Below are 27,981 nucleotides of genomic sequence, written 5' to 3' on the forward strand. Positions count from 1 at the left end.
TACTTCTCTAGTTTTTTGTTTATGCGGGACGCCATCATGTCCACCTGTGGACGACCCCATTGATTTACAATCATTTTGAAGACTTCTGGATGAAGTCCCCACTCTCCCGGGTGGAGGTCGTGCCTGCTGAGAAAGTCTGCTTCCCAGTTGTCCACTCCCGGGATGAACACTGCTGACAGTGCTAGTACATGATTCTCCGCCCATCGGAGAATTTTTGTGGCTTCTGCCATCGCTGTCCTGCTTCTTGTGCCGCCTTGTCGATTCACATGGGCGACTGCCGTGATGTTGTCTGACTGGATCAGCACCGGCTGGTGTAGAAGCAGGGATTTTGCTTGACCTAGGGCATTGTAAATGGCCCTTAGTTCCAGAATATTTATGTGAAGGGCAGTCTCCTGACTTGACCATAGTCCCTGGAAATTTCTTCCCTTTGTGACTGCCCCCCAGCCCCGTAGGCTGGCATCCGTGGTCACCAGGACCCAGTCCTGTATGCCGAATCTGCGGCCCTCCAGAAGATGAGCACTGTTCAGCCACCACAGAAGAGACACCCTGGTTCGTGGAGACAGGGTTATTAAACGATGCATCTGAAGATGCGATCCGGACCACTTGTCCAACAGGTTCCACTGAAAGATTCTGGCATGGAACCTGCCGAATGGAATTGCTTCGTAAGAAGCTACCATCTTTCCCAGGACCCGCGTGCAGTGATGCACCGATACCTGTTTTGGTTTTAGGAGGTCTCTGACTAGAGAAGACAACTCCCTGGCTTTCTCCTCCGGGAGAAACACTTTTTTCTGGGCCGTGTCCAGAATCATTCCCAGGAACATTAGACGTGTCGTGGGGACCAGCTGTGACTTTGGGATATTCAGAATCCAACCGTGCTGGCTCAGCACTTCCTGAGATAGTGCTACTCCCACTAACAACTGTTCCTTGGATCGTGCCTTTATTAGGAGATCGTCCAAGTATGGGATAATTAAAACTCCCTTTTTTCGAAGGAGTATCATCATTTCCGCCATAACCTTGGTAAATACCCTCGGTGCCGTGGAGAGTCCAAACGGCAGCGTCTGGAATTGGTAATGGCAATCCTGTACCACAAATCTGAGGTACTCCTGGTGAGAATTGTAAATGGGGACATGCAGGTAAGCATCCTTGATGTCCAGGGATACCATGTAATCCCCCTCGTCCAGGCTTGCAATAACCGCCCTGAGCGATTCCATCTTGAACTTGAATTTTTTTATGTATGTGTTCAAGGACTTCAAATTTAGAATGGGTCTCACCGAACCGTCCGGTTTCGGTACCACAAATAGTGTGGAATAGTAACCCCGGCCTTGTTGAAGTAGGGGTACCTTGATTATCACCTGCTGGGAATACAGCTTGTGAATTGCCGCTAGCACTGCCTCCCTGTCTGAGGGAGCAATCGGCAAGGCGGATTTTAGGAAACGGCGGGGTGGAATCGCCTCGAATTCCAGCCTGTATCCCTGAGATACTATTTGAAGGATCCAGGGATCTACCTGTGAGCGAACCCACTGATCGCTGAAATTCCTGAGGCGGGCCCCCACCGTACCTGGCTCCGCTTGTGAAGCCCCACCGTCATGCGGCGGACTTGGAAGAGGAAGCGGGGGAGGACTTTTGTTCCTGGGAACCTGCTGTTTGCTGCAGCCTTTTTCCCCTGCCTCTGCCTCTAGACAGAAAAGACCCTCCTTTTCCCCGCTTATTTTTCTGGGATCGAAAGGACTGAACCTGATAAAATGGCGCCTTCTTAGGCTGTGAGGGGACATGGGGTAAAAATGCTGACTTCCCAGACGTTGCTGTGGAAACTAGGTCGGAGAGACCATCCCCAAATAATTCCTCCCCTTTATAAGGCAAAACTTCCATGTGCCTTTTGGAATCTGCATCTCCAGTCCACTGGCGAGTCCATAAGCATCTCCTAGCAGAGATACAGTAGATAGTGCACTTACTTTAGATGCCAGCCGGCAGATTTCCCTCTGTGCATCTCTCATGTATAAGACTGAGTCTTTGATATGGTCAATTGTTAACAGGATCGTGTCTCTGTCTAGTGTGTCAATATTTTCTGACAGGTTATCTGACCATGCAGCGGCAGCACTGCACATCCAAGCTGACGCAATTGCTGGTCTGAGTATAATGCCTGAGTGTGTATATACAGACTTCAGGATCGCCTCCTGCCTTCTATCAGCAGGTTCTTCACACACTTCATTTAATTCATCTGACGGGGGAAAAACTACAGGTAGTTTTTTCTCCCCAAACATAATACCCTTTTTTGTGGTACCTGGATGTAAATCAGAAATATTTAACACCTCTTTCATTGCCTCAATCATGCAGCGAATGGCCTTAACGGGCATTAAATTTGACTCATCGTCGTCGACACTGGCGTCAGTATCCGTGTCGACATCTACTTGTGCCACCTGAGATAACGGGCGTTTTAGAGCCCCTGATGACTTTTGAGACCCTTGGACCGGCACGAGCTGAAGACTCGGCTGTCCCACAGTCGGCATGTCGTCAAATTTTTTATGTAAGGAGTCTATACGTGCACTCATTTCTTGCCATAATACCATCCACTCAGGTGTCTGCCCCGCAGGGGGTGACATCTCTGCTAAAGGCATCTGCTCCCCCTCCACATCATTATCCTCCTCAAACATGTCGACACAGCCGTACCGACACACTCCACACACACAGGGAATGCTCAAATAGAGGACAGGACCCACAAAAGCCCTTTGGGGGGACAGAGTAAGAGTATGCCAGCACACACCAGAGCGCTATATATATACAGGGACTAACTGAGTTATGTCCCTAATAGCTGCTTATACTGTATACAGTGCCAATTTAGTGCCCCCCCTCTCTTTTTCCCTCTTACTGTATTGTAGAAATGCAGGGAAGAGCCAGGGAGCTTCCTTCCAGCCGAGCTGTGAGGGAAAAATGGCGCCAGTGTGCTGAGGAGATAGGCTCCGCCCCTTTTTCGCGGCCTATTCTCCCGCTTATTTTGGGATTCTGGCAGGGGTATTTACCTCATATATAGCCCCAGGGGCTATATATTGAGGTATTTTAGCCAGCCAAGGTGTTTTTATTGCTGCCTCAGAGCGCCCCCCCCCAGCGCTCTGCACCCTCAGTGACCGGAGTGTGAAGTGTGTATGAGGAGCAATGGCGCACAGCTGCAGTGCTGTGCGCTACCTTGGTGAAGACAGGACGTCTTCATGCCGCCGATTTTCCGGACCATCTTCCTGCTTCTGGCTCTGTAAGCGGGACGGCGGCGCGGCTCCGGGACCGAACCTCAAGGCTGGGCCTGCGGTCGATCCCTCTGGAGCTAATGGTGTCCAGTAGCCTAAGAAGCCCAATCCGGCTGCAAGCAGGCGAGTTCGCTTCTTCTCCCCTTAGTCCCTCGCTGCAGTGAGCCTGTTGCCAGCAGGTCTCACTGAAAAAAAAAAAAATTCTAAGACTATAACTTTCTAAGAGCTCAGGAGAGCCCCTAGTGTGCATCCAACCTCGGCCGGGCACGAAATCTAACTGAGGCTTGGAGGAGGGTCATAGTGGGAGGAGCCAGTGCACACCAGGTAGTCTAAGATCTTTCTAGAGTGCCCAGCCTCCTTCGGAGCCCGCTATTCCCCATGGTCCTTACGGAGTTCCCAGCATCCACTAGGACGTTAGAGAAATTAGCAGTTTTTTATCGGGGGAAACCCACGCTTCATCACACACCTCATTTAATTCATCTGATTCAGGAAAAACTACGGGTAGTTTTTTCACACCCCACATAATACCCTTTTTTGTGGTACTTGTAGTATCAGAAATGTTCAAAACCTCCTTCATTGCCGTGATCATGTAACGTGTGGCCCTACTGGAAAATACGTTTGTTTCCTCACCGTCGACACTGGAGTCAGTGTCCGTGTCAGTGTCTGTATCGACCTGAGGTAACGGGCGTTTTAGAGCCCCTGACGGTGTTTGAGACGCCTGTACAGGTATTAACTGATTTGCCGGCTGTCTCATGTCGTCAACAGTCTTTTGTAAAGTGCTGACACTATCACGTAATTCTTTCCATAAGACCATCCAGTCAGGTGTCGACTCCCTAGGGGGTGACATCACTAACACAGGCAATTGCTCCGCCTCCACACCATTTTCCTCCTCATACATGTCGACACAACGTACCGACACACAGCACACACACAGGGAATGCTCTGACAGAGGACAGGACCCCACTAGCCCTTTGGGGAGACAGAGGGAGAGTTTGCCAGCACACACCAGAGCGCTATATATATATAGGGATAACCTTATATAAGTGTTTTTCCCTGATATAGCTGCAATATATATTTATCTGCCAAATTAGTGCCCCCCCCTCTCTTGTTTTACCCTGTTTCTGTAGTTCAGGACTGCAGGTGAGAGTCAGGGAGCCTTCCTCCAACGGAGCTGTGAGGAAAAAATGGCGCCAGTGTGCTGAGGAGATAGGCTCCGCCCCCTTTTTGGTGGCCTTTCTCTCGCTTTTTTATGGAAAAATTGGCAGGGGTTAAATGCATCCATATAGCCCAGGAGCTATATGTGATGTATTTTTTGCCAAAAAAGGTGTTTTTATTGCGTCTCAGGGCGCCCCCCCCCCCAGCGCCCTGCACCCTCAGTGACCGGAGTGTGAAGTGTGCTGAGAGCAATGGCGCACAGCTGCGGTGCTGTGCGCTACCTTATTGAAGACAGGACGTCTTCTGCCGCCGACTTTCCGGACCTCTTCAGTCTTCTGGCTCTGTAAGGGGGACGGCGGCGCGGCTCTGGGACCCATCCATGGCTGGGCCTGTGATCGTCCCTCTGGAGCTAATGTCCAGTAGCCTAAGAAGCCCAATCCACTCTGCACGCAGGTGAGTTCGCTTCTTCTCCCCTTAGTCCCTCGGTGCAGTGAGCCTGTTGCCAGCAGGTCTCACTGAAAATAAAAAACCTAAAACTAAACTTTTTTCTAAGCAGCTCAGGAGAGCCACCTAGACTGCACCCTTCTCGTTCGGGCACAAAAATCTAACTGAGGCTTGGAGGAGGGTCATAGGGGGAGGAGCCAGTGCACACCAGGTAGTCCTAAAGCTTTTACTTTTGTGCCCAGTCTCCTGCGGAGCCGCTATTCCCCATGGTCCTTTCGGAGTCCCCAGCATCCACTAGGACGTTAGAGAAACTACATTTAGATCCCAAGGTGCCACTGGAGGCACAAAAGGAGGCTGTATATACAGTACCCCTTTCACAAACGTCTGAACTTCAGGGACTGAAGCTAGTTCTTTTTGGAAGAAAATTGACAGGGCCGAAATTTGAACCTTAATGGACCCCCATTTCAGGCCCATAGACACTCCTGTTTGCAGGAAATGTAGGAATCGACCTAGTTGAAAATTCCTCCGTCGGGGCCTTACTGGCCTCGCACCACGCAACATATTTTCGCCAAATGCGGTGATAATGTTTTGCGGTTATATCTTTCCTGGCTTTGATCAGGATAGGAATGACTTCATCCGGAATGCCTTTCTCCTTCAGGATCCGGCGTTCAACCGCCATGCCGTCAAACACAGCCGCGGTAAGTCTTGGAACAGACAGGGTCCTTGCTGGAGCAGGTCCCTTCTTAGAGGTAGAGGCCACGGATCCTCCGTGAGCATCTCTTGAAGTTCCGGTTACCAAGTCCTTCTTGGCCAATCCGGAGCCACGAATATAGTGCTTACTCCTCTCCATCTTATAATTCTCAGTACCTTGGGTATGAGAGGCAGAGGAGGGAACACATACACTGACTGGTACACCCACTGTGTTACCAGAGCGTCTACAGCTATTGCCTGAGGGTCCCTTGACCTGGCGCAATACTTGTCGAGTTTTATAAACATGTGGAAGACTTCTGGGTGAAGTCCCCATTCTCCCGGGTGGGGGTCGTGTCTGCTGAGGAAGTCTGCTTCCCAGTTGTCCACTCCCGGAATGAATACTGCTGACAGTGCTATCACATGATTTTCCGCCCAGCGAAGAATCCTTGCAGCTTCTGCCTTGCCCTCCTGCTTCTTGTGTCACCCTGTCTGTTTACGTGGGTGACTGCCGTGATGTTGTCCGAATGGATCAACTCCGGGTGACCTTGAAGCAGAGGTCTTGCTGAGCTTAGAGCATTGTAAATGGCCCTTAGCTTCAGGATATTTATGTGAAGTGATGTCTCCAGGCTTGACCATAAGCTCTGGAAATTCCTTCCCTGTGTGACTGCTCCCCAGCCTCGCAGGCTGGCATCCGTGGTCACCAGGACCCAGTCCTGAATGTCGAATCTGCGGCCCTCTAGAAGATGAGCACTCTGCAACCACCACAGGAGAGACACCCTTGTGCTTGGTGACAGGGTTATCCGCTGATGCATCTGAAGATGCGACCCGGACCATTTGTCCAGCAGGTCCCACTGGAAAGTTCTTGCGTGGAATCTGCCGAATGGGATTGCTTCGTAGGAAGCCACCATTTTTCCCAGAACCCTTTCATTGATGTACTGAGACTTGGCTCGGTTATAGGAGGTTCCCGACTAGCTCGGATAACTCCCTGACTTTCTCCTCCGGGAGAAACACCTTTTTCTGGACTGTGTCCAGGATCATCCCTAGGAACAGAAGACGAGTCGTCGGAATCAGCTGCGATTTTGGAATATTGAGAATCCAATCGTGCTGCCGCAACACTACCTGAGATAGTGCTACACCGACCTCCAACTGTTCCCTGGATCTTACCCTTATCAGGGAATCGTCCAAGTAAGGGATAACTATAATTCCCTTCCTTCGAAAGAGTATCATCATTTCGGCCATTACCTTGGTAAAGACCCGGGGTGCCGTGGACCATCCATACGGCAGCGTCTGAAACTGATAGTGACAGTTCTGTACCACAAACCTGAGGTACCCTTGGTGAGAAGGGTAAATTGGGACATGAAGGTAAGCATCCTTGATGTCCCGAGACATCATGTAGTCCCCTTCTTCCAGGTTCGCAATCACTGCTCTGAGTGACTCAATCTTGAATTTGAACCTCCGTATGTAAGTGTTCAAGATTTTAGATTTAGAATCGGTCTCACCGAGCCGTCCGGCTTCGGTACCACAACAGTGTGGAATAATACCCCGTTCCCTGTTGCAGGAGGGGTACCTTGATTATCACCTGCTGGGAATACAGCTTGTGAATGGCTTCCAAAACTGCCTCCCTGTCAGAGGGAGACATCGGTAAAGCCGACTTTAGGAAACGGCGAGGGGGAGACGTCTCGAATTCCAATTTGTACCCCTGAGATATCACCTGAAGGATCCAGGGGTCTAATTGCGAGTGAGCCCACTGCGCGCTGAAATTCATTGAGACGGGCCCCCACCGTGCCTGATTCTGCTTGTAAAGCCCCAGCGTCATACTGAGGGCTTGGCAGAGGCGGGAGAGGGCTTCTGTTCCTGGGAACTGGCTGATTTCTGCAGCCTTTTTCCTCTCCCTCTGTCACGGGGCAGAAATGAGGAACCTTTTGCCCGCTTGCCCACGAAAGGACTGCGCCTGATAATACGGCGTCTTCTTATGTTGAGAGGCGACCTGGGGTACAAACGTGGATTTCCCAGCTGTTGCCGTGGCCACCAGGTCTGAAAGACCGACCCCAAATAACTCCTCCCCTTAATAAGGCAATACTTCCAAATGCCGTTTGGAATCCGCATCACCTGACCACTGTCGTGTCCATAACCCTCTACTGGCAGAAATGGACAACGCACTTAGACTTGATGCCAGTCGGCAAATATTCTGCTGTGCATCACGCATATATAGAAATGCATCTTTTAAATGCTCTATAGGCAATAATATACTGTCCCTATCTAGGGTATCAATATTTTCAGTCAGGGAATCCGACCACGCCAACCCAGCACTGCACATCCAGGCTGAGGCGATTGCTGGTCGCAGTATAACACCAGTATGTGTGTAAATACATTTTAGGATACCCTCCTGCTTTCTATCAGCAGGATCCTTAAGGGCGGCCATCTCAGGAGAGGGTAGAGCCCTTGTTCTTACAAGCGTGTGAGCGCTTTATCCACCCTAGGGGGTGTTTCCCAACGCACCCTAACCTCTGGCGGGAAAGGATATAATGCCAATAACATTTTAGAAATTATCAGTTGTTATCGGGGGAAACCCACGCATCATCACACACCTCATTTAATTTCTCAGATTCAGGAAAACTACAGGTAGTTTTTCCTCACCGAACATAATACCCCTTTTTGGTGGTACTCGTATTATCAGAAATGTGTAAAACATTTTTCATTGCCTCAATCATGTAACGTGTGGCCCTACTGGAAGTCACATTTGTCTCTTCACCGTCGACACTGGAGTCAGTATCCGTGTCGGCGTCTATATCTGCCATCTGAGGTAACGGGCGCTTTAGAGCCCCTGACGGCCTATGAGACGTCTGGACAGGCACAAGCTGAGTAGCCGGCTGTCTCATGTCAACCACTGTCTTTTATACAGAGCTGACACTGTCACGTAATTCCTTCCAACAGTTCATCCACTCAGGTGTCGACCCCCTAGGGGGTGACATCACTATTACAGGCAATCTGCTCCGTCTCCACATCATTTTTCTACTCATACATGTCGACACAAACGTACCGACACACAGCACACACACAGGGAATGCTCTGATAGAGGACAGGACCCCACTAGCCCTTTGGGGAGACAGAGGGAGAGTTTGCCAGCACACACCAGAGCGCTATATATATATATACAGGGATAACCTTATATAAGTGTTTTTTCCCTTATAGCTGCTGTATTTTTAATACTGCGCGTAATTAGTGCCCCCCTCTCTTTTTTAACCCTTTCTGTAGTGTAGTGACTGCAGGGGAGAGCCAGGGAGCTTCCCTCCAACGGAGCTGTGAGGGAAAATGGCGCCAGTGTGCTGAGGAGATAGGCTCCGCCCCCTTCTCGGCGGCCTTATCTCCCGTTTTTCTGTGTATTCTGGCAGGGGTTAAATTCATCCATATAGCCCAGGAGCTATATGTGATGCATTTTTTGCCATCCAAGGTGTTTTTATTGCGTCTCAGGGCGCCCCCCCCCAGCGCCCTGCACCCTCAGTGACCGGAGTGTGAAGTGTGCTGAGAGCAATGGCGCACAGCTGCAGTGCTGTGCGCTACCTTGTTGAAGACAGGACGTCTTCTGTCTTCTGGCTCTGTAAGGGGGCCGGCGGCACGGCTCTGGGACCTATCCATGGCTGGGCCTGTGATCGGTCCCTCTGGAGCTAATGTCCAGTAGCCTAAGAAGCCCAATCCACTCTGCACGCAGGTGAGTTCGCTTCTTCTCCCCTTAGTCCCTCAATGCAGTAAGCCTGTTGCCAGCAGGTCTCACTGAACATAAAAAACCTAAAACTAAACTTTTCACTAAGCAGCTCAGGAGAGCCACCTAGTGTGCACCCTTCTCGTTCGGGCACAAAAATCTAACTGAGGCTTGGAGGAGGGTCATAGGGGGAGGAGCCAGTGCACACCAGGTAGTTCTAAAGCTTTACTTTTGTGCCCAGTCTCCTGCGGAGCCGCTATTCCCCCTGGTCCTTACGGAGTCCCCAGCATCCACTAGGACGTCAGAGAAAGTAACTTTGTTGTTGTTGCTGTTCACATTTACCATGCACAGGTCTTATTTTTTTTTCTCTATTTGGAATACAACCTACCCATACCTACACACTCATACTACTCTCTGGGATTGTTAAGCTGAATCAGGCCTCCAAATGTGGTGAGTGTTGTCTATACATTTGTAACAGTGAGTTTTTTTGCAGTGCGCCAGCCGCTAACATTCGCATCTGCGTACGCAAGGGAGGATGTACTCTGTTGATGTAGGGATATTAATAAAGTTTATTAACAATGATGACACCATCACTTTTGGCCCAATCAACATTTAGCACACACTATAAGTATTATCCCTTCTGGCTAAAATGCCATTGGCACCATGCGAGCTGCACCTTTTAGTATGAGGGAGCTGTGGCTCCTCACAGCCATCATGGATCGCAGCGCAGGCCCGTACATTCCTAATTCTAGGAGGCGTGCGGCCTAAGCGGCGGAATGCAGAGTACTGCGGGTGAGGGTCCACACGAGGCGGACCATCATGCAGCTTGAACGCCGGTGGTCGGACCTCCGCCAGGCATCAGCCAGAATTGCTGGCGCTGCTGCGCCAGCAAATACGCCGTGAGTAATCCGCTAAAACACCTTTGTCTGAGTGTGTATTTTAGCATTTAAAAGAAACAAAATATGTACTAACAGTATTACACATAATATTTATACTGTATGTTTAGAGACTGTGTGGAGTTAGGCCTTTCAGGACACACTGGGGAACAGAGTGAGATGGGCAACATGTGTAGGGGTCTGCCCAGTCTCCACAGAGGCTGGAGACAGACAGCACTTTGGTTTGACAGAAGATTACAGCGCATGGAGTGTGGTCCTTCATAAATATATACAGGAATTCCAGCAAGCAGGATCATCACAATGCGTCACATTAAAATGCTAATGATCCTGGGTAGTGTAACTAAACATATGTGTTAGGTATAATGAAAGTGGTAAAGCTGGATCCGGAAACCTATAGGTCCAGGCGGTAGGGCCAGTGGTCTGCCACACAACTTCCGAGTACTCCTGTGGCACAGTACATTCCTGTGTGTGTGTGTGCCATTTTAGATTTGACAATATTAGAAATGGCAAAGTGGCTTTTTAATAAATAACTAAAAAAAAAATACAAACACAAAATATAAAACAATATAACAAATGGAACCTGAGTAATATCCAATAGGTACCATATTACAATTACTTTTACAGGAGTTCAAATTTGCCAACAAAAATGAAACCATGTAACATTTAGTTTTTATCTCTTTTTAGGGCGAGCACAAAGGCAACCAGCCCAGGAGGAAGATGTAGCCTCCCCCCGCAAGCCCCCATCATTCACCATCCTCCTCTTCCTCCTCTCAAACCCCCTCCCCCTCCCAACAAACCTCTTCCTTCTCCCCCTCTCAACCCCCCTCCCCCCTCTCAATCTAACTCCCCCTCTCAATCTAACCCCCTTCTCAACCCCCCTCAACCTCTCAATCTTACTCCCCTCTCAACCCCATCACCCTCTCAATCTTACCCCCCCTCTCAATCTTACCCCCACTCACACTCTCAATCTTACCCCCCTCAACCCCCCTCACCCTCTCAATCTGACCCCCCCTCTCAACCCACCTCCCCCTCTCAATCTGACCCCTCCTCTCAACCCCCCTCACCCATCCAACCTCCTTCCCCCATCCAACCTCCCACCCCCTTTCAACCCCCTTCCATCACAATGGACGAAGGAGAGTGGGCAGCAGAGGCGGTGGAGGGTGCTGATCATCCGTCGGGGGAAGTGTAAGTAATTACAAACACAGAAATGTATTTGTAAGCTGTTTGTAATTTGCAGACAGGTACCTGTTTTGTTAAACTGTGACCCTGCAAATGCTGTTCTGAAACACATATCAACATTCCCTGTTTAGGCCTGCTATCACTGAGTCAGGACATGCTTGCATATGTAGTTCACCAGCAGATGTAGACACGCAGTCTGCTGAGGCTGGGTCTACACCCGAAATGGTGAGCCCTGGCCACTCCAGATGTGGCTGAAGTACACATCCCAGCATGGATCGCTACCATGCTGGTATGTATAGTTCATCAACAGCTGGAAGGCAAAGCGATCGACATCCCTGATGTAGCAAGTGACCAGTTAAACTGTGCTTTGTGCCTTGCTTGTATATTGCCTAAAGTGTGAAAGTAATTTTGTCTTGTTTACATTCATAACAGATGCTGCAGTTGGAGATCCCAATGTGGGAATACCCCATATCTTGCGGAGAATGGAGCACCACTGCCGGGGCCTCCTGGAAGGGATCTTGGCCTTAAAAGGCCCTACTGTATATAATTTTTTTTTTTTTATTTAAAAATTTTCACATTTAAAAACATAAGAAAAAAAAAACTTGTTAAAAAAATAAATTTGTTGTCCCCAAAATTGTTGTGAAGTGTTGTTGAAAAAGGAAGTAACATATGTAGAGGTGTTTCAGCACGTTTACAGGAAAAAATGAAGAGTGAGGAATGAGTAGCTAATCGACTACAAACAGACACTTAGAAAAAAAAAAACCCTGTGACATGACAGTTGGGAGCTGATTGTTTGGTACTTTAGCACTCCCCATTTTAACAGATTAAAACATCGAGCATATATGGTAAACTGTGTTATGTACATTATGTAAGTGAAGAATTTAGACACATTAAATTCTGTGTTATTGAGCAAATAGGCATACAGAAATTAGAAATATATATATTTTAATCCTTAATTGTTTATTGTTATTGTGCAATTAGGTGTTTCAAATCTTCTATTGGTAGATTTATAACACTTAATTGGACAATCACATTACAAATCCTTAGCCTAATTGGATTCTTAATTCAGAAAGGGATACGATAAAGTATGTATGGGGAAAAAAACAAGTACTGTGCGAATATTAGCAAAATAACATGAGCATGTGCACTCCTGCTAATTCGTTGCACATCTTCGATGGGGAATGTTTTGCTAGCGATGCATATGGTGGCAGTCATGTGAATGGATCGCTACCATGCGATGCTAAATAATACACACCTACTTTGTGCATTGTTGCATGGTTGTTTGCAGTCGTGCGTAGTGGGCGTTTGCATTCGTGCGATGTTCGCTGTTGTGCGTACGCTGCTTGCATACAGAAAAAATAGCGAACAACTCGGAATGAGGGCCATGGTCCCCACTGTGCAATTACTAATCAAGTTTTTGTTCTTTTTAAATATTAAATGCAAAAAAAAAAGCACAGTAATATTCTGGTAGATTATAAACTGTTTCCACCATCTCTGTAAAGGCGCCCATGTGTTTCCACATCTGCTAAAGAATAAGGAGAGTATTCTGACCCCACTGCACGTGCTGTGTTACGTGTGCAGCCTTTTAGAGAGCTAAACCAGACTATCCCTATTGTAGCACTGAGCAGTGAAGCTTCCAGAACTTTCCAAAGATGTAATAACAGTCTATAATAACATGCAGATCAATTGTCAGTGTTCTTTAGAAGACATTACTGTAGCAAGCACTAGATTACTGGGAGTCATCATATGTAATCAAATATAAGGAGATATTACTCAAATAATAAATAATCCTTCTGAGCTGAGAACAACTACAGACTCTCTCCCAACCAACACTCACAGCTGCAGCACTAGCTCAGAGTGCCTCAGTCAGAGCAGTCACATGGGGCAGCTAGACAAAGTTAAATCATATCAGAGTTACACTCAGCAGGCTAAACTAGCAGAATGCAGAAAACATTAGTGTAATTTTACATTGCTTCTAAGGCAGAAAAGCAAATATATCAGAAGTGCTGTGCCTACAGATCAGAGACAATTCTGTTTAATTTAATAGTGTATTTGAAATGTGAATTTTTGATTTCTTCATGTAACGTGGCTGGGGAGGGATGGTAATACATTTATTATGTAACTATTCAGAATGTCAACGGGATCCGGTCTGAAGATCGACAGTGTCTAGGTCGACAATGTTTAGGTCGACCACTATAGGTCGACAGTCACTAGGTCGACATGGATGGAAGGTCGACAGGGTTTCTAGGTCGACATGTGCTAGGTCTAAAGGTCGACATGAGTTTTTCAAAAAATTTTCTTTTTTTGAATTTTTTCATACTTAACGATCCACGTGGACTACGATTGGAACGGTAAAGTGTGCCGAGCGAAGCGGTAGCAGAGCAAAGGCACCATGCCCGAAGCATGGCGAGCGAAGCGAGCCATGCGAGGGGACGCGGTGCACTAATTTGGGATCCCGGTCACTCTACGAAGAAAACTACACCAAAAAAAAATAAAAAATCCTCATGTCGACCTTTAGACCTGTCGACCTAGCACATGTCGACCTAGAAACCCTGTTGACCTTCCATCCATGTCGACCTAGTGACTGTCGACCTATAGTGGTCGACCTAAACATTGTCGACCTAGACACTGTCGATTTGATGAACAACACCCATGTCAACATTCAACAGGTCAATACTGACAGAATGCTGATATTGTTGCATATGATATAACTTACTGATAGATCAGCCCCTTTGGTGGTTTTAGGGTTAGGTTGTTAGGATTAATTAAAAAGCCTGTTACAAACCTCAATGTCAATATGCTGACTATCCAAATCCGCAATGTCGACATTATGGCAGTGTCCACATCATGAATTTCTACATTTGACATGATGACATCACGTCCATGTCAACATTTTGGGGTTGACATTCTGAATATCAACTTTGTGTACTACATCCGAAGGGTGTGCTAATGGGTGTGGTTCATCAAATCGACAGTGTCTAGGTCGACAATGTTTAGATCGACCACTATAGGTCGACAGTCACTAGGTCGACATGGATGGAAGGTCGACAGGGTTTCTAGGTCGACATGTGCTAGGTCGACAGGTCTAAAGGTCGACATGAGGATTTTTTTTCTTTGGTGTCGTTTTCTTCGTAGAGTGACCGGGATCCTCGCATGGCTCGCTTCGCTCGCCATGCTTCGGGCATGGTGCCTTCGCTCCGCTACCGCTTCGCTCGGCACACTTTACCGTTCCAATCGTAGTCCACGTGGATCGTTAAGTATGAAAAAATTCAAAAAAAGAAAAAAATGTGAAAAACTCATGTCGACCTTTAGACCTGTCGACCTAGCACATGTCGACCTATAAACCCTGTCGACCTTCCATCCATGTCGACCTAGTGACTGTCGACCTATAGTGGTCGACCTAAACATTGTCGACCTAGACACTGTCGATCTTCAGACCGGATCCCGTGCTAATAATCTAATTTATGGTTTGTTATTAGATTTGGGTATAAGTTTGAGAATTTGCAATACTTCACTGTATCGTAACATTTCAAGTCTCAGATAAATGAAATGTACTGTATTATGTTAATGAAAGGGTTAAAGCTCGTCTCTGCTTCAATGTCATAGAATTGCTTGTGTTATAGAACTTAATGTTCCAGCACATTTTTTGCTACTGTCCTTGTCTGTTATCTTTTTATACCGTGTGAATAACTCTTTCTATCTGGGTACACACTTGCCCATATATGCATACCCTTCCGCTGCGGCAGTTCTTAGCCAATCATGTTATGTTAGCCCCCTTTTTGTGTTCTGTCCAATTAGTTATTGACTTTGGATATACACGCCCTAAATCCTTTCTTTTATATACTTTTACTAAACAAACAATAAACAGTGTGAATCTTTATTGCTTGTGTTTTGCATGTTACTCATAGCATAAGGGTTACACTCACGGACGTCTAAGGGACTATCACATCGAGGGTTAAAGGATAGAGGAGCAATCCTTACAAGTGTGGGCTCGTGCCGGGATTCAGTTGGTCGTCCCCGGACGGTAAGATAGAGAATTTATTGTCTGTCTTTGCCATACGGGATTGCGGTCATACACTGAAGCTGAATCCGTGTCAGTGTTCTGGGAACACGTGACCAAACATCTTTAATGTCTGGGACTTAAAGATACGTCTGAGAAGTGACCAGGGGTCTAAGCGCAATTCTCCAAAGACGTTAGTATCTGGGATACTTAAAATAGACCTGGGAGTCTATACATAACGTAGATTTTACCTCGATTTGATTGTCTATTACGTTATGGCCATAACAGATATTAGAGTATAAGTTTCATGTATTCAGCTTGACGGGTGGTAAGTGCACGTCTGTTGAATACCCTTATAACTTTCTTGCTTCCTATCACAATACGCTGCATTTCCAAGTCCCTGTACGAGTGGTGAGTAAACGTACAGATTATTACTATCGATTGCTTGTTAAAGTACTATGCATATGATATTGTGATATTGTCAATAACTAATTAACTGGTTAGCTGATGCATGCATAGAAAGTTGTTGGAAATTGTGTTTTTACTATGGGCTCTGGTCAGAGTAAGAAAACTGTATACCCCCCTCCCCTACCCGAAGAGACATGTAAAGAATACGTGGCCCGTAATTCTACCTCTGATTATTATTTGATTGATCCCTGGGTGGATAATTTAGCAGGGTGGACAGAGAAAGCAGGACAGGACCCATTTCCACGGGAAGGCAGTAATTACCCTTTCTATATGGATATGATTAAAGGTCTTTGTTTAGAGGACAGGGAAGCCTGGCCGTGGTATGATCATGATCCACAATGGGATATGACATATATGCGGGCCGGGGGTGAGCAGTGGCTGACCATAGCGCCCTATTGGTATGATAAATCCATCAATAAGAAACAAAGGAGGATTAAAAACATCAGTTCCCAACAGCATAGAAAGGAGGAAGTGAGAAGCTGTAAATCTTTGAAAACCCTATCGCCTCCCCCTTACATTCCAATATATCCTGCTCTTACAGACACAGATCTCTTAGCAGCAGTAACCCTTTCACAACAGATGAGATCGCCTCCACCTCCACTGCTAGAAAATGCGTCCACTAGCTCTATTCCTAACGCACCAGTAACCCAGAGTTTAGATAATAGTGTAATAACCTCCCAGCCCACATCCCTTAAACAACCAGCCACCCGCCGCACAGCCGATTCCACTATCGCTGCCGAGGGCTCCTTCTCCCCCCATGTCACTCGAGGAGGAACTGAATTCTCTGACGGCGGTGAAGCTTCTTCCACCACCGTTGCCCTCCACTTACCCTTTATGACAGTGGGAGACCAAATGCTAACAAAACCCATTGAAATAGAAGATTTAGACAGGATAGTAAAACACTGTCCCAAGCCCACCATTACCCCCGATGGCTGTATATCTTATTTGCGCAAAGCTTGCAAAGGACGCAGCTATACACAAGAAGACATGAGGCTGATTATAGATGGTGTAATCGACCACTATAATGGATGGGATTGGACAAAGGTCCCTACCATCCACACACCTGCTGCACAAACTAGTGCCGCTACCTACACCCTCAACACACAGACGGGTATCGAGAATATGTGGAAGGAAATTGATGCACATATGAAGGAAGTCTTTAAATCCCGTGCTTCGTTGCCTGTCGCTGTAGCTTGTAAACAGAAACCTTCGGAGTCTGTTACTGAGTTTTGGAAAAGGTTTAAGGACTGCTGGACAGATGACGCTGGCTTACCTTTGCTTAACTCGGAAAGCTTACTCATTTCCACCTTCATTAACAACCTTCTACCTTCTGTCATAGTTTCTGTTAAGCAAAGCGTCTCTTCCTGGACTTCTGATAATACGAAAGATTTTGAAAAACATCTATATGAGAAAGAGGCTGCAGGGTGTTTTGATGTAAAGAAACCTGCACCCACTCATAACTATCAGAACTCCAGACGCTTTGACAGACAGAACCAACCCCGCAGTCAGGGAAGATTCCAAAGACCCCAACATAAATCACCTACAGGAGACATGGCCGGCAAACGGCACACCTCCTGTTACAACTGTGGCCAGGATGGTCACTGGGCAAGAGATTGCCCCCAGCCCCCTCAGACACCTCGACAGCCTGCTCTGAATCCTGCCCCCCAACAACACCCCCGCCCACGCCATGACAACCCTCTCTCTGATCATGTACGTTTCAGAGTTGACTGGCAAGACCCCGCGCACTGACGGGGCCCGGAGGAGGGTATCCCAGCCTTTATTCAACTCACCCGTCATTGGAAAGATTCACCTCTGCTGCCACTTATTATAAATGGAAGTAAAATTCCCTTTTTAGTGGACAGCGGTGCAACAACCAGTGTTTTGTGTTCTGACCTATATGATGGTGATTTGGAAAAGACTGCTCCTTCAATGGGAATCAATGGGATACCCACCGATGCCTACCTAACCAAGGCCCTCTCTGTCTCCACAACAAAGGGGTTGCGCATGGGCAAACATAGGTTCACAGTCATACCTGAGTGCCCCATTAACCTACTAGGTAGGGACCTGCTTAGCAAACTTTCCATCTCTATTCTGCCCTCACCTACTGGTACTGGGTTGGATATTGAATCCCCTCATTTTCCAATTTGGGAAATGACTACCAACATGCCTGACTTAGCTCAAGTAAACCCCGCTCTTTGGTCAGAAGGTCCATATGACACTGGCCTAATCTCGTGCACACCATATAAGGCCAATCTCAAACCCGGCTCACAACCTGTTTATCAAAAGCAGTATCCCCTCTCACCAGAAAAGATAGAAGGTCTCCGCCCCATGGTACAGCAATTCTTACAACAGGGTATTCTCAGACATATTGTATCACCATACTGTACTCCTGTGAACCCTGTTGCCAAAGCTGATGGCAGTATAAGATTTGTACAGGATCTCAGAGCGATCAATCAGTTAATTGTCCCAATTGCACCAATTGTTCCAGATGTAAACTCACTCATTTCTGCAATCCCTGCAGATGCTGCGTTCTTCTCTGTAATTGATTTGAAGAATGCCTTTTTCAGCATACCTGTAGATTCACAGACACAATTACTTTTTGCCTTTTCTTTTGAGGGTAAACAACTTACCTGGTGCAGATTACCCATGGGCTATATTGACTCACCCATTGTCTATAGCATTGTACTCCAGGCCACATTGAGGCCCTGGCAACCTCACCATGGTTCAGTCCTGCTACAGTATGCAGATGATCTGCTGCTCTGTAGTCAAACTGAGGAGGCCTGCCGAGAGGATGGTGTTTCATTACTAAACTGGCTTTGTGAATGTGGACACAAGGTGTCCAAAACAAAAATGCAATGGTGTAAAAAGCATGTTGATTACTTAGGTTTTGTGCTCACTCAGGGAGAGAGGAAAATCAGTCCACAACGCATACAGTCTGTATTGGGCCTGGTCACCCCAACTACCCAGAAGGAACTACTGTCCTTCCTGGGTATGGTAAATTACTGCAGACAGTGGATATCTGATTGCTCCTATTATGATAACATTTTGAGACAAGCCACACTGAAGGACAAACCTAAAACTGTACAATGGTCACAAGAAATGTTAACTGCATATGAAAGTTTAAAATGTATGTTGATGAAAAGTCCGGCACTTGGCCTCCCCAATTATGTACTACCTTTCCATCTATATGCAAGGGACAATTGTAAAACCATGGCGGGGGTGCTCACACAGTTTCATGGAGGGAAGTTGCGCCCCGTGGCATTTTTTTCCAAAGTCATGCCAGTGTCTGTGCAAGGTATGCCTGCCTGCCTCAGGGCTTTGGCAGCCTGTGCAATGGTTGCAGAAATGGCCACTACCCTCACTTTAGGCCACACCACAGTACTCCACACCACACATGATGTCCTGGCAATACTTAAAGGCTTACACACACAGCACATGTCAGCACAACGCCTTAGTGGATATGAAGTACTTCTTTTGGGCAACCCTACACTTACCATCAAGTACACTGCCAGTTCTTCTGGCCCTACACCCATTCTCAATGCCCTTTTAGGCTTGAAAGGTCCCGAGGATGAACCACCCGACCTACATGACTGTGCTGCTTCCATTGAAGCTGAAACCTCTCCCAGACTTGACATGTCTCCCGTTCCCATACCAGGCGCAGACATAGTTTTTGTTGACGGCTCCTGTAGTAGGCCCAATGACAATACATACCAAGCTGGTTATGCCATTGTCACCCTCCCTGACACTGTGTTGGAAGCCCTACCAATACCTTATCAGTCCGCGCAAGCTGCAGAACTCATTGCACTCACTAGAGCATGTCAGCTCTACCAGAACAAGCCTGTTACCATTTACACTGACTCCAGATACGCCCACGGCGTTGTTCATGACCATGGGGTCATTTGGCAACGCCGTGGCTTTCTCGGGGCAGATGGTAAGGGTATCTCGCATGCGCAGCTCATCTCTGATCTGTTACATGCCATTACCCTCCCTTCTGACATTGCCATTATCCACTGCAAGGCACATACTGGCGGCAAGGATAATATCTCCCTTGGCAACGCCCTTGCAGACACTACTGCTAAACAAGCGGCCCTACAGCCTACTGCCCATTCTCACATGGCAGTCATGGCCCCTCCCTCCCTTGACAACGTCCATCTGCTCACTCAACTTCAAGCTGCTGCGACTAATACTGATCTCTCCGACTGGACTTACCCAATTCTGCAGAAAAATCCTAAATCAGGATTAATCTGCAAAGAGGGGAAACCCTGTATACCCCAGTCCAGTGCCCCTTTGCTCATTGCCCATTACCATGGTGTTGGTCACCATAGTAAAGCCACAACACTCCTCCTACTAACCAAGGATTTTTATGTTACTGAGGCCAAAACACTTGTGGACCAATATGTTAGCAGATGCATCACCTGCCTCAGGAACAACCCTAACAACCCTAATAAAGCGAAACACCAGCATCTTGAATACCCCACTACCCCTTTTACACACTTACAAATTGATTTTACCCATATCCCTGGCATAGGCAAACAAGAATATGCCCTGGTCATTGTAGATATGTTCTCTCGCTGGCCAGAGGTATTCCCAACTAAGTCAGAGGATGCTAAGACAGTAGCTAGAATCCTAACACAGGAAATCATCCCGAGATGGGGATGCCCATTGCAGATAAATAGCGACAAAGGCACAGCCTTTACAGCCAAAGTCACACAGGCCCTAGTGAAGGCCTTGCAAATAGAATGGAAGTTTCACATCCCGTACCACCCGCAGAGTTCAGGGGTCGTAGAAAGAAGGAATAGGACCCTCAAAGACAAACTAAGGAAGGCCACAGGAGGTACCTTCCACAAATGGAAGCAAGTCCTCCCTATCATCCTAGCAGAAATGAGGATGACCCCACAGAAAACCCTAGGGTACTCCCCTTTTGAGATATTGATGGGTAGGCCTTTTCCCACCCCATGGGCAAAAAAACCGTTGATAATACAGGAAGGAGATCTAGAACTTATAAGGGAAGAGTATGTCAGGGCCCTCATAACCAAACTTGATGAGATTGAACATGATGTTGTTTGTAAAAATCCTTTGAACCCACAGGAACCAACACATCCTTTCAAAGTTGGAGACAGAGTCGTGGTAAAAGTACTCCCAAAGAACAAGACTCCGGGAGACTTCACCTATGGTCCAGAGACAGAAGTCGTTGCTGTAACCCGAACCGCAGTCCTGACAGAAGAGAGTCCCACCTGGATCCATGCTTCCCGAGTAAAGAAAATTCCTAGACCAGACCTAGAGGAGGAAACAGGTGATTCCAGTGAGGTACGAACAGGGGCGGACAGCCCTGACCTCCCACCTAGCGAAGACAGAAGACCAGAGGAGGATGAAGAAAATGCCCCCTATCTTTACCCTGGGGACTACCTTGATAGCCCTACTGGCCCTCATTCACCTCACAACATGTGAAGTTGACATTACACACACCGACGGGGTTCCCACCTTATGGTATAATTCCTCCAACACACACGTAGCCACCTATGTCCTAGACTATTTTATGTTCCCCAAGCTTGCTGACAACAAACATTTCATACAGCAAAAAAGGAAATCAGGGATGTCCGAAACAGTTTATATCTGTGTTACTGATTTCTGGTGGGGATATAACTGTGATTCCTGGGGATCCGTGGGGTGGAACACGGGACTTGATTGGGGGTACAGACCATCAGACGCCCTAAACAGATGGAGTCAACCTGATGGAATACCCCTACTCAAGAGACTGTCTATCTTTAAGATGGAAGAAGGCCCGAATGCATACAGGTTTAGACTAAACATCCAACACCCTAGCAGAGCAGATAATGGTACCTATGTAGTTGGGATATGGTGGAAAACAGGGTACTTTAGCGCAAGACAGATCTTTTATTTATGGGATATGTTTAAACATCCAGCATACCAGTCCAGAGTCTCTCGCCAAGGTAAACCTTTAAGGCCTCATATTGCTACCTTTAAGGATATGGTAGCCATTAATAACCCCACTTTTGAAGACGTCCTAGCCATTGAAACCGGTTTCTCTGACATTAATTTCTGGCTAGAATGGATGAAGTATAATGCTGCAAAACATAATATGAGCAATTGTTACGTATGTGGCAAATCTAGGCCCCACTTAGGTACAGTACCTTTAAACATTCCTTTAGATCAAGAAGGATGCTTCTTTAGCCTATACAATGATACTAAAAATAATGATAGTCGGTGTGAAATGTGGAAGAAGGAATATCCTATATTATTAAAAAATCCTAATCCCGGAAGTACCATAACCATATACCCCGGGAATTATACCTGTTATGTATCCAACACCACCAAAGGAAGGGATTTAAAACCTTTCCCACCAGGGTATTGCGCAGAAAGAAGGACAACTGTCCTAGTTAATCAAACTAGATCATTAGGCGACATCTACTATATATGCGGGGATATGAAACTTAGGATCAAATTGGATACGCCCTGGCATGGTGAGTGTGCCCTGGCCAAAGTCATAATGCCACTTCTAATGATCACCGAAGACCACCCCACTCCTTCCTCTAATTCCCCTACCCTTCGTAAGAAAAGGGCACTCCCAGGAGGTAGTTTTGACCCCCATGTATACATTGATGCTATAGGGGTCCCAAGAGGGGTTCCAAATAAGTTCAAAGCTAGAGACGAGGTAGCTGCAGGATTTGAATCTTTATTCCCTATAGTGACTGTAAACAAAAATGTAGCGTGGATTAACTATATATATTATAACCAACAAAGATTTGTTAATGATACCAAAGAGGCCCTTCTGGGAATATCTGAGCAACTAGAAGCTACTTCCCATATGACCTTCCAAAATAGGATGGCTCTGGATATGATGCTAGCAGAAAAAGGTGGTACATGCGTTTACATTAACAAAGCCGAAGGATGTTGTACCTATATCCCTGATAACACAGGGCCTAACGGTAAAGTAACATTAGCCATACAGAAACTAGAGTCATTATCAAAGGAACTCAAAAGGAACTCAGGTGTTGATAATCCATGGAGCCAATACTTCGGATGGGTTGAAAACTGGAAGCAGGCCCTTATACAAATAGGTATATTTATACTTATTACCCTTATTCTTGTTACCACTATTGTTTACTGTATTATCCCGTGCTGTAAGAAGCTCACCTCCAAAGGTATCGATAATGCCATAATGTACAATGGTGCCCTGTCCCATACTACTGAAACTGAGGTACCCGGCCCTGAGTCATACGCCCAGTATCTAGTCCACTGGCGTGCAGAAAGACGTAAGCTTTGCAAGAATCATATAGTATAACAATAATGATTCTAAGAGGGGATTGAAAGGGTTAAAGCTCGTCTCTGCTTCAATGTCATAGAATTGCTTGTGTTATAGAACTTAATGTTCCAGCACATTTTTTGCTACTGTCCTTGTCTGTTATCTTTTTATACCGTGTGAATAACTCTTTCTATTTGGGTACACACTTGCCCATATATGCATACCCTTCCGCTGCGGCAGTTCTTAGCCAATCATGTTATGTTAGCCCCCTTTTTGTGTTCTGTCCAATTAGTTATTGACTTTGGATATACACGCCCTAAATCCTTTCTTTTATATACTTTTACTAAACAAACAATAAACAGTGTGAATCTTTATTGCTTGTGTTTTGCATGTTACTCATAGCATAAGGGTTACACTCACGGACGTCTAAGGGACTATCACATCGAGGGTTAAAGGATAGAGGAGCAATCCTTACAGTTAACATATTTAATGGTCAATCCAATTGGGTGCAAGATTCTCGCACCAGTGAGTGAGCACATTACAACAGCCCGAACACGCACAAAAGTGCTCACAGCCACATGCAGCAAGCACTGTTGAGCGAATTCAGCTGAAATCGAGCCACAAGGGGTGAGAGTTTGGGTGTCATTGCTGGAGCTGAAACGCTGCGGCAATGGCAGCTAACAATCTTCTCACATAATTGGATTGGCCCCTTAGTGTAATTCAGAATAAAGTGAACTTTTCTAGTTATAGTCTGATCAGCCCTGAAGCTGGTTGCAGCTTTTGTGGGAGTAACCCATGGTATTTCTCCCTTCATATTAGCAGCAGCTAGCCCAGGCTATGATACTACATGCTGTTTCCAGGGGCACCAAGACTTTGGACTGGCCCTGGTGCTTGGGGGAATGTACCTAGGGCATACCAGCAGGGGCCTGGTCACAGCACTACAGTGAGTCATATTCACGGCATCACAGGGGGGATGTGGTCATGCCTTCTCTGCACTTGCACTCCTGGAAACAGAGCCGGCCCTAACCAATATGATGCCCTAGGCAAGATTTTAGCTGGTGCCCCCTAGCACCACCGCTGGTTCCGCCTCTGACCTTGCACCTCTTTCACAGCACCATCACCCCTCACCCATAGCAGTCCTTATTTTGGTGTTTGTACCCCCTATATTTTAAATAGGAACAGTTCGCACATTTGGCGCACAGCCCAAAAAGGGGTGTGTTTTTGCTGGCAAGGGGCATGGCCACACAATAGTAACCTCAATTCCAATTACGCCACACAGTACTGCAACTTTATTCACATTTTATCATGCAATAGTGTCCATAATTCATATTACATCCCACAGTAGTATCACTTTACTTTATAAACGTTACTCCTCACAGTAGAGCCCCTTATTCACATTACATCACACTGAATTGCTCCTTATTCACATTACACCACACCCTATTGCTCTTTATTCACATTAGACGACACCGTAGTGCCCTTTCTATACGCAACGCCACATAGTAGAGCACCTTATACACATAATGCCACACATTAGTAATGCATTTATACACAATTCCACACAGTAATGCCCCTTACACATGAGACACATTAATGTCCTTATAAACATAATGCGCCTTACACATTATGACAACCTTTATTAATGCCCTTTTACACATAATGTCCGTTACACATATGCCGCACATTATTAATGCCCTTATACACATAATGACACACATAGTGTCCCGTTACACATATGTTGCACATTATTAATGCATTTTTACGTGACACACATAATGTCCTTACACATATTCCGAACACTACTGCACAACCAACCCACTCACATCATGCACACAGCACTCACACTGCCACTAACACTGTGACCTCTGCCTCTGCTTGGATACAGATGTGTCCTCATAAATCTTGCCTCAATGCTAACGTTGGGCACCTTTTTTTTATGAAAATGCATCTTATTTGCATTGCTATGTGGCTAGGATGTACAAGCAGCTTCTGCTGATTAAGCTGATATGCAGCATGCCTATATACTGTGTGAGACTGTGGCTGTATCTGCATATGAAATGCTACACACAGAATATAGGCATGCCGCATATCATTTTAAGCAGCAGAAGCTGCTGATGCCCCTAGGCATATCAAATACCCTAGGCAACTGCCTAGTTTGCCTATGCCTATGGCCGGCCCTGCCTGGGAACTTTTAGAGCCCCTGGCAATTTCCACATTTGATTTCGCTGCAATTACCTGAACATGCCCTTACAATACTTGACTTACTTGTCTGTCTATGCAAGACAACAGAACCTTAATGAAAGCCATGCGGCCGGGAGAGGTTACTATAATAAAATGCCTCAATCCCATTCAGAAAATATAATGAATGAATAAAGTGCGTGGAGCAGATAAAAGGGTCAAATACTGTACATCATTTATAAATAATTTCTGATGTAATATAGAGATTGCTTCATAATTATACTCATTCATAATATATAGATAGTTGTTAAACCAATTCTACAAAAGTTGCTGATAAATTGAACATTTTACACTGTAGCTGTCCACACAAAGTACTTTACCTTTCTTCACTTGTGAAAATATTGAAGCACCCAGCTTGTTGCTCTATCAAACGTTGCTCAATGTCTATCAGCTTCTCCCGATAGTGTTGGCATGATTTTTTCATGTTTTCCATATCATGGTCTGTATTCTATACATGAGAAGAATATCTTTGTTAGAATGGCATGTGTTTTGAATTTTATAATATTGGTTATGATCTAAGAGTTGCATCAGGTTAGGCAAAAGAAAGATGTAGTTAGAAAAGCTTGAATAAGTTACCAATATCTACAAATAGTATGTAACAAGGCAAAGGGGTCAGCATGGTCGTAACTCTGATGTCATCCCAACAGGATGCTCAACCTTGTGGTATGCCTGGAGAGGCAACCTGTTGCAAGGAAAGCTCCTGGAGGGTGCTTACTAAGGCATCCAGCAACCACCTTCATGCTCCTCCACACTAATGGGCAAAACCATGTGCACTGCAGGTGGGGCAGATGTAACATGTGCAGAGAGATTTAGATTTGGGTGGGCTTTGTTTAAACTGAAATCTAAATTGCAGTGTAAAACATAAGCAGACAGTATTTACCCTGCACAGAAACAATATAACCCACCCAAATCTAAACCTCTGTGTTGTGCACATGTTACATCTACCCCACCTGCAGTGCAACATGGTTTTGCCCATTAGTGTGCGTTTTTGGTTTACTAACAAACCTGAATAACCCCCAAGATTTGCTTCTGATTGTCCACATATTTTATAATTGACAACCACCAGCACTGGTTTTGCCTATTACATTGACCATTAATTATTTGAATTGTTCCTGGACCACCAATCCAAGGCACCCCTGCAAGTGTCCCGGGCAGGGGTTAAAGTGAGCCAGAATGGGGCGGTAGTGCGTTCCGTAAGTTCCACTTGGAGATGGAACTCAGTTCCGCCTCCTCCGGCTCACCTAACCTACTGTGTGCTGTCGCGGGAGATGCCGGGCGCCGCTGAGATTGTGCTACCAGTGGGCGCCCGGCTCTCTTTCCACAGCGGCAGCCGGAGGCAGGAGCTCACTACTGAGCTCCGGCTTCCGGCTCTCAGTGCACGCTATGGGAGAGACGTCATAACGTCTCTCTCATAGTGCTCAGGAGCGGACGCCGGAGGGATCACAGTGGTCAGACGCGGGAGCGGGGCTTTGTGAGTATTGTGTTTTTTTTTTTTGTTTTTTTTTTACATGTGTGTGTATCTACTGGGGGCAAGCTACATGGTGGCAAGCTACTGGAGGCAAGGTACAAGGGGGCAAACTACTGGGGGCTAACTACAAGGGGGTAAGCTACTGGGGGCAAGCTACTGGGGGGGCTAACTACTGGGGGACAAGCTACTGGGGGCAAGCTACTGAGGGAAAACTACAGGGGGGCAAGCTACTGAGGCAAAACTACAATGGGGGCAAACTACAAGGGGACAAACTACTGAGGGCTAAATACAAGGGGGCAAGCTACTGGGGGCAAACTACAAAGGGGTTTAACTACTGGGGGCAAACTACAGGGGCGCATTACTACTGGGGCACATTACTACAGGGGGGCATAACTACAGGGGTTAAACTACTGGGGACATTACTACAGGGGGCCATTACTACTGGGGGCATTAATACAGGGGGGCATAACTACAGGGGTTAAACTACTGGGGGCATTACTACAGGGGGGCATTACTACTGGGGGCTTAACTACAGGGGCTAAACTAGTGGGGGCATTGCTACTGGGGGCTAAACCACAAGTGGGCAAACTACAAGGGGGCAAACTACTGGGGGGCATAACTACAGAAGCTAAACTACTGGGGGGCATTACTACTTAGGGGCAAACTACATGGGGCTAAACTACTGGGGGGATTACTACTGGGGGGGATAAACTACAGGGGGCATTACCACTGGGGCTAAACTACATGGGGCAAACTACATGAGGACTAAACTACTGTGGTCATTACCACTGGGAGGCTAAACTAAAGGGGGGGGTAAACTACTGGGGTCATAACTGCAAGGGCATTACCACTGGGGGCTAAACTACTGGGGTCATAACTACTGGGGCTAAACTACAGGGGGCTAAATGACTGGGGGCATTACTACAAGCGCCATTACTACTGGGGGCAATACTACACAGGGGCATTACCATTAAGGGCATTACTAATGGGGGCACTACTAATGAGGGAACTGTAAAGGGGGCACTTCATAAGGGGCATCACTCCTGGGGACATAAGGTGCTGCTACTGGGGGCATTGCATAAGGGGCACCACTACTATGGGCTCTAAATAAGGGGCACTACCACTGTGGGTGCTACCAGTACAGTGGACATTGCATAAGGAGCACTACTACTGTGGGCACAGTATAAGGGGCGCTACTGCTGTGGGCATTGTGTAATACAGGGTGCTACTACTGTGGGCATTA

The 27,981-nt window shown here is 46.6% G+C and overlaps 1 protein-coding gene across 3 annotated transcripts in view; it reads right to left on the reverse strand.

Annotated features, from left to right (window-relative positions):
* ITPRID1 (ITPR interacting domain containing 1) overlaps positions 1-27,981 on the reverse strand; it is a 478,387-nt gene that overhangs the window by 34,358 nt on the left and 416,048 nt on the right. For all 3 annotated transcript variants that reach the window (XM_063922570.1, XM_063922569.1, XM_063922571.1), the window contains one exon: positions 25,591-25,718. In XM_063922570.1, the coding sequence (XP_063778640.1) occupies positions 25,591-25,718 (128 nt within the window). The remainder of the gene's footprint in view (positions 1-25,590; positions 25,719-27,981) is intronic.

This window comes from Pseudophryne corroboree, chromosome 5 (assembly GCF_028390025.1).
Source record: "Pseudophryne corroboree isolate aPseCor3 chromosome 5, aPseCor3.hap2, whole genome shotgun sequence".
NCBI lineage: Eukaryota > Metazoa > Chordata > Amphibia > Anura > Myobatrachidae > Pseudophryne > Pseudophryne corroboree.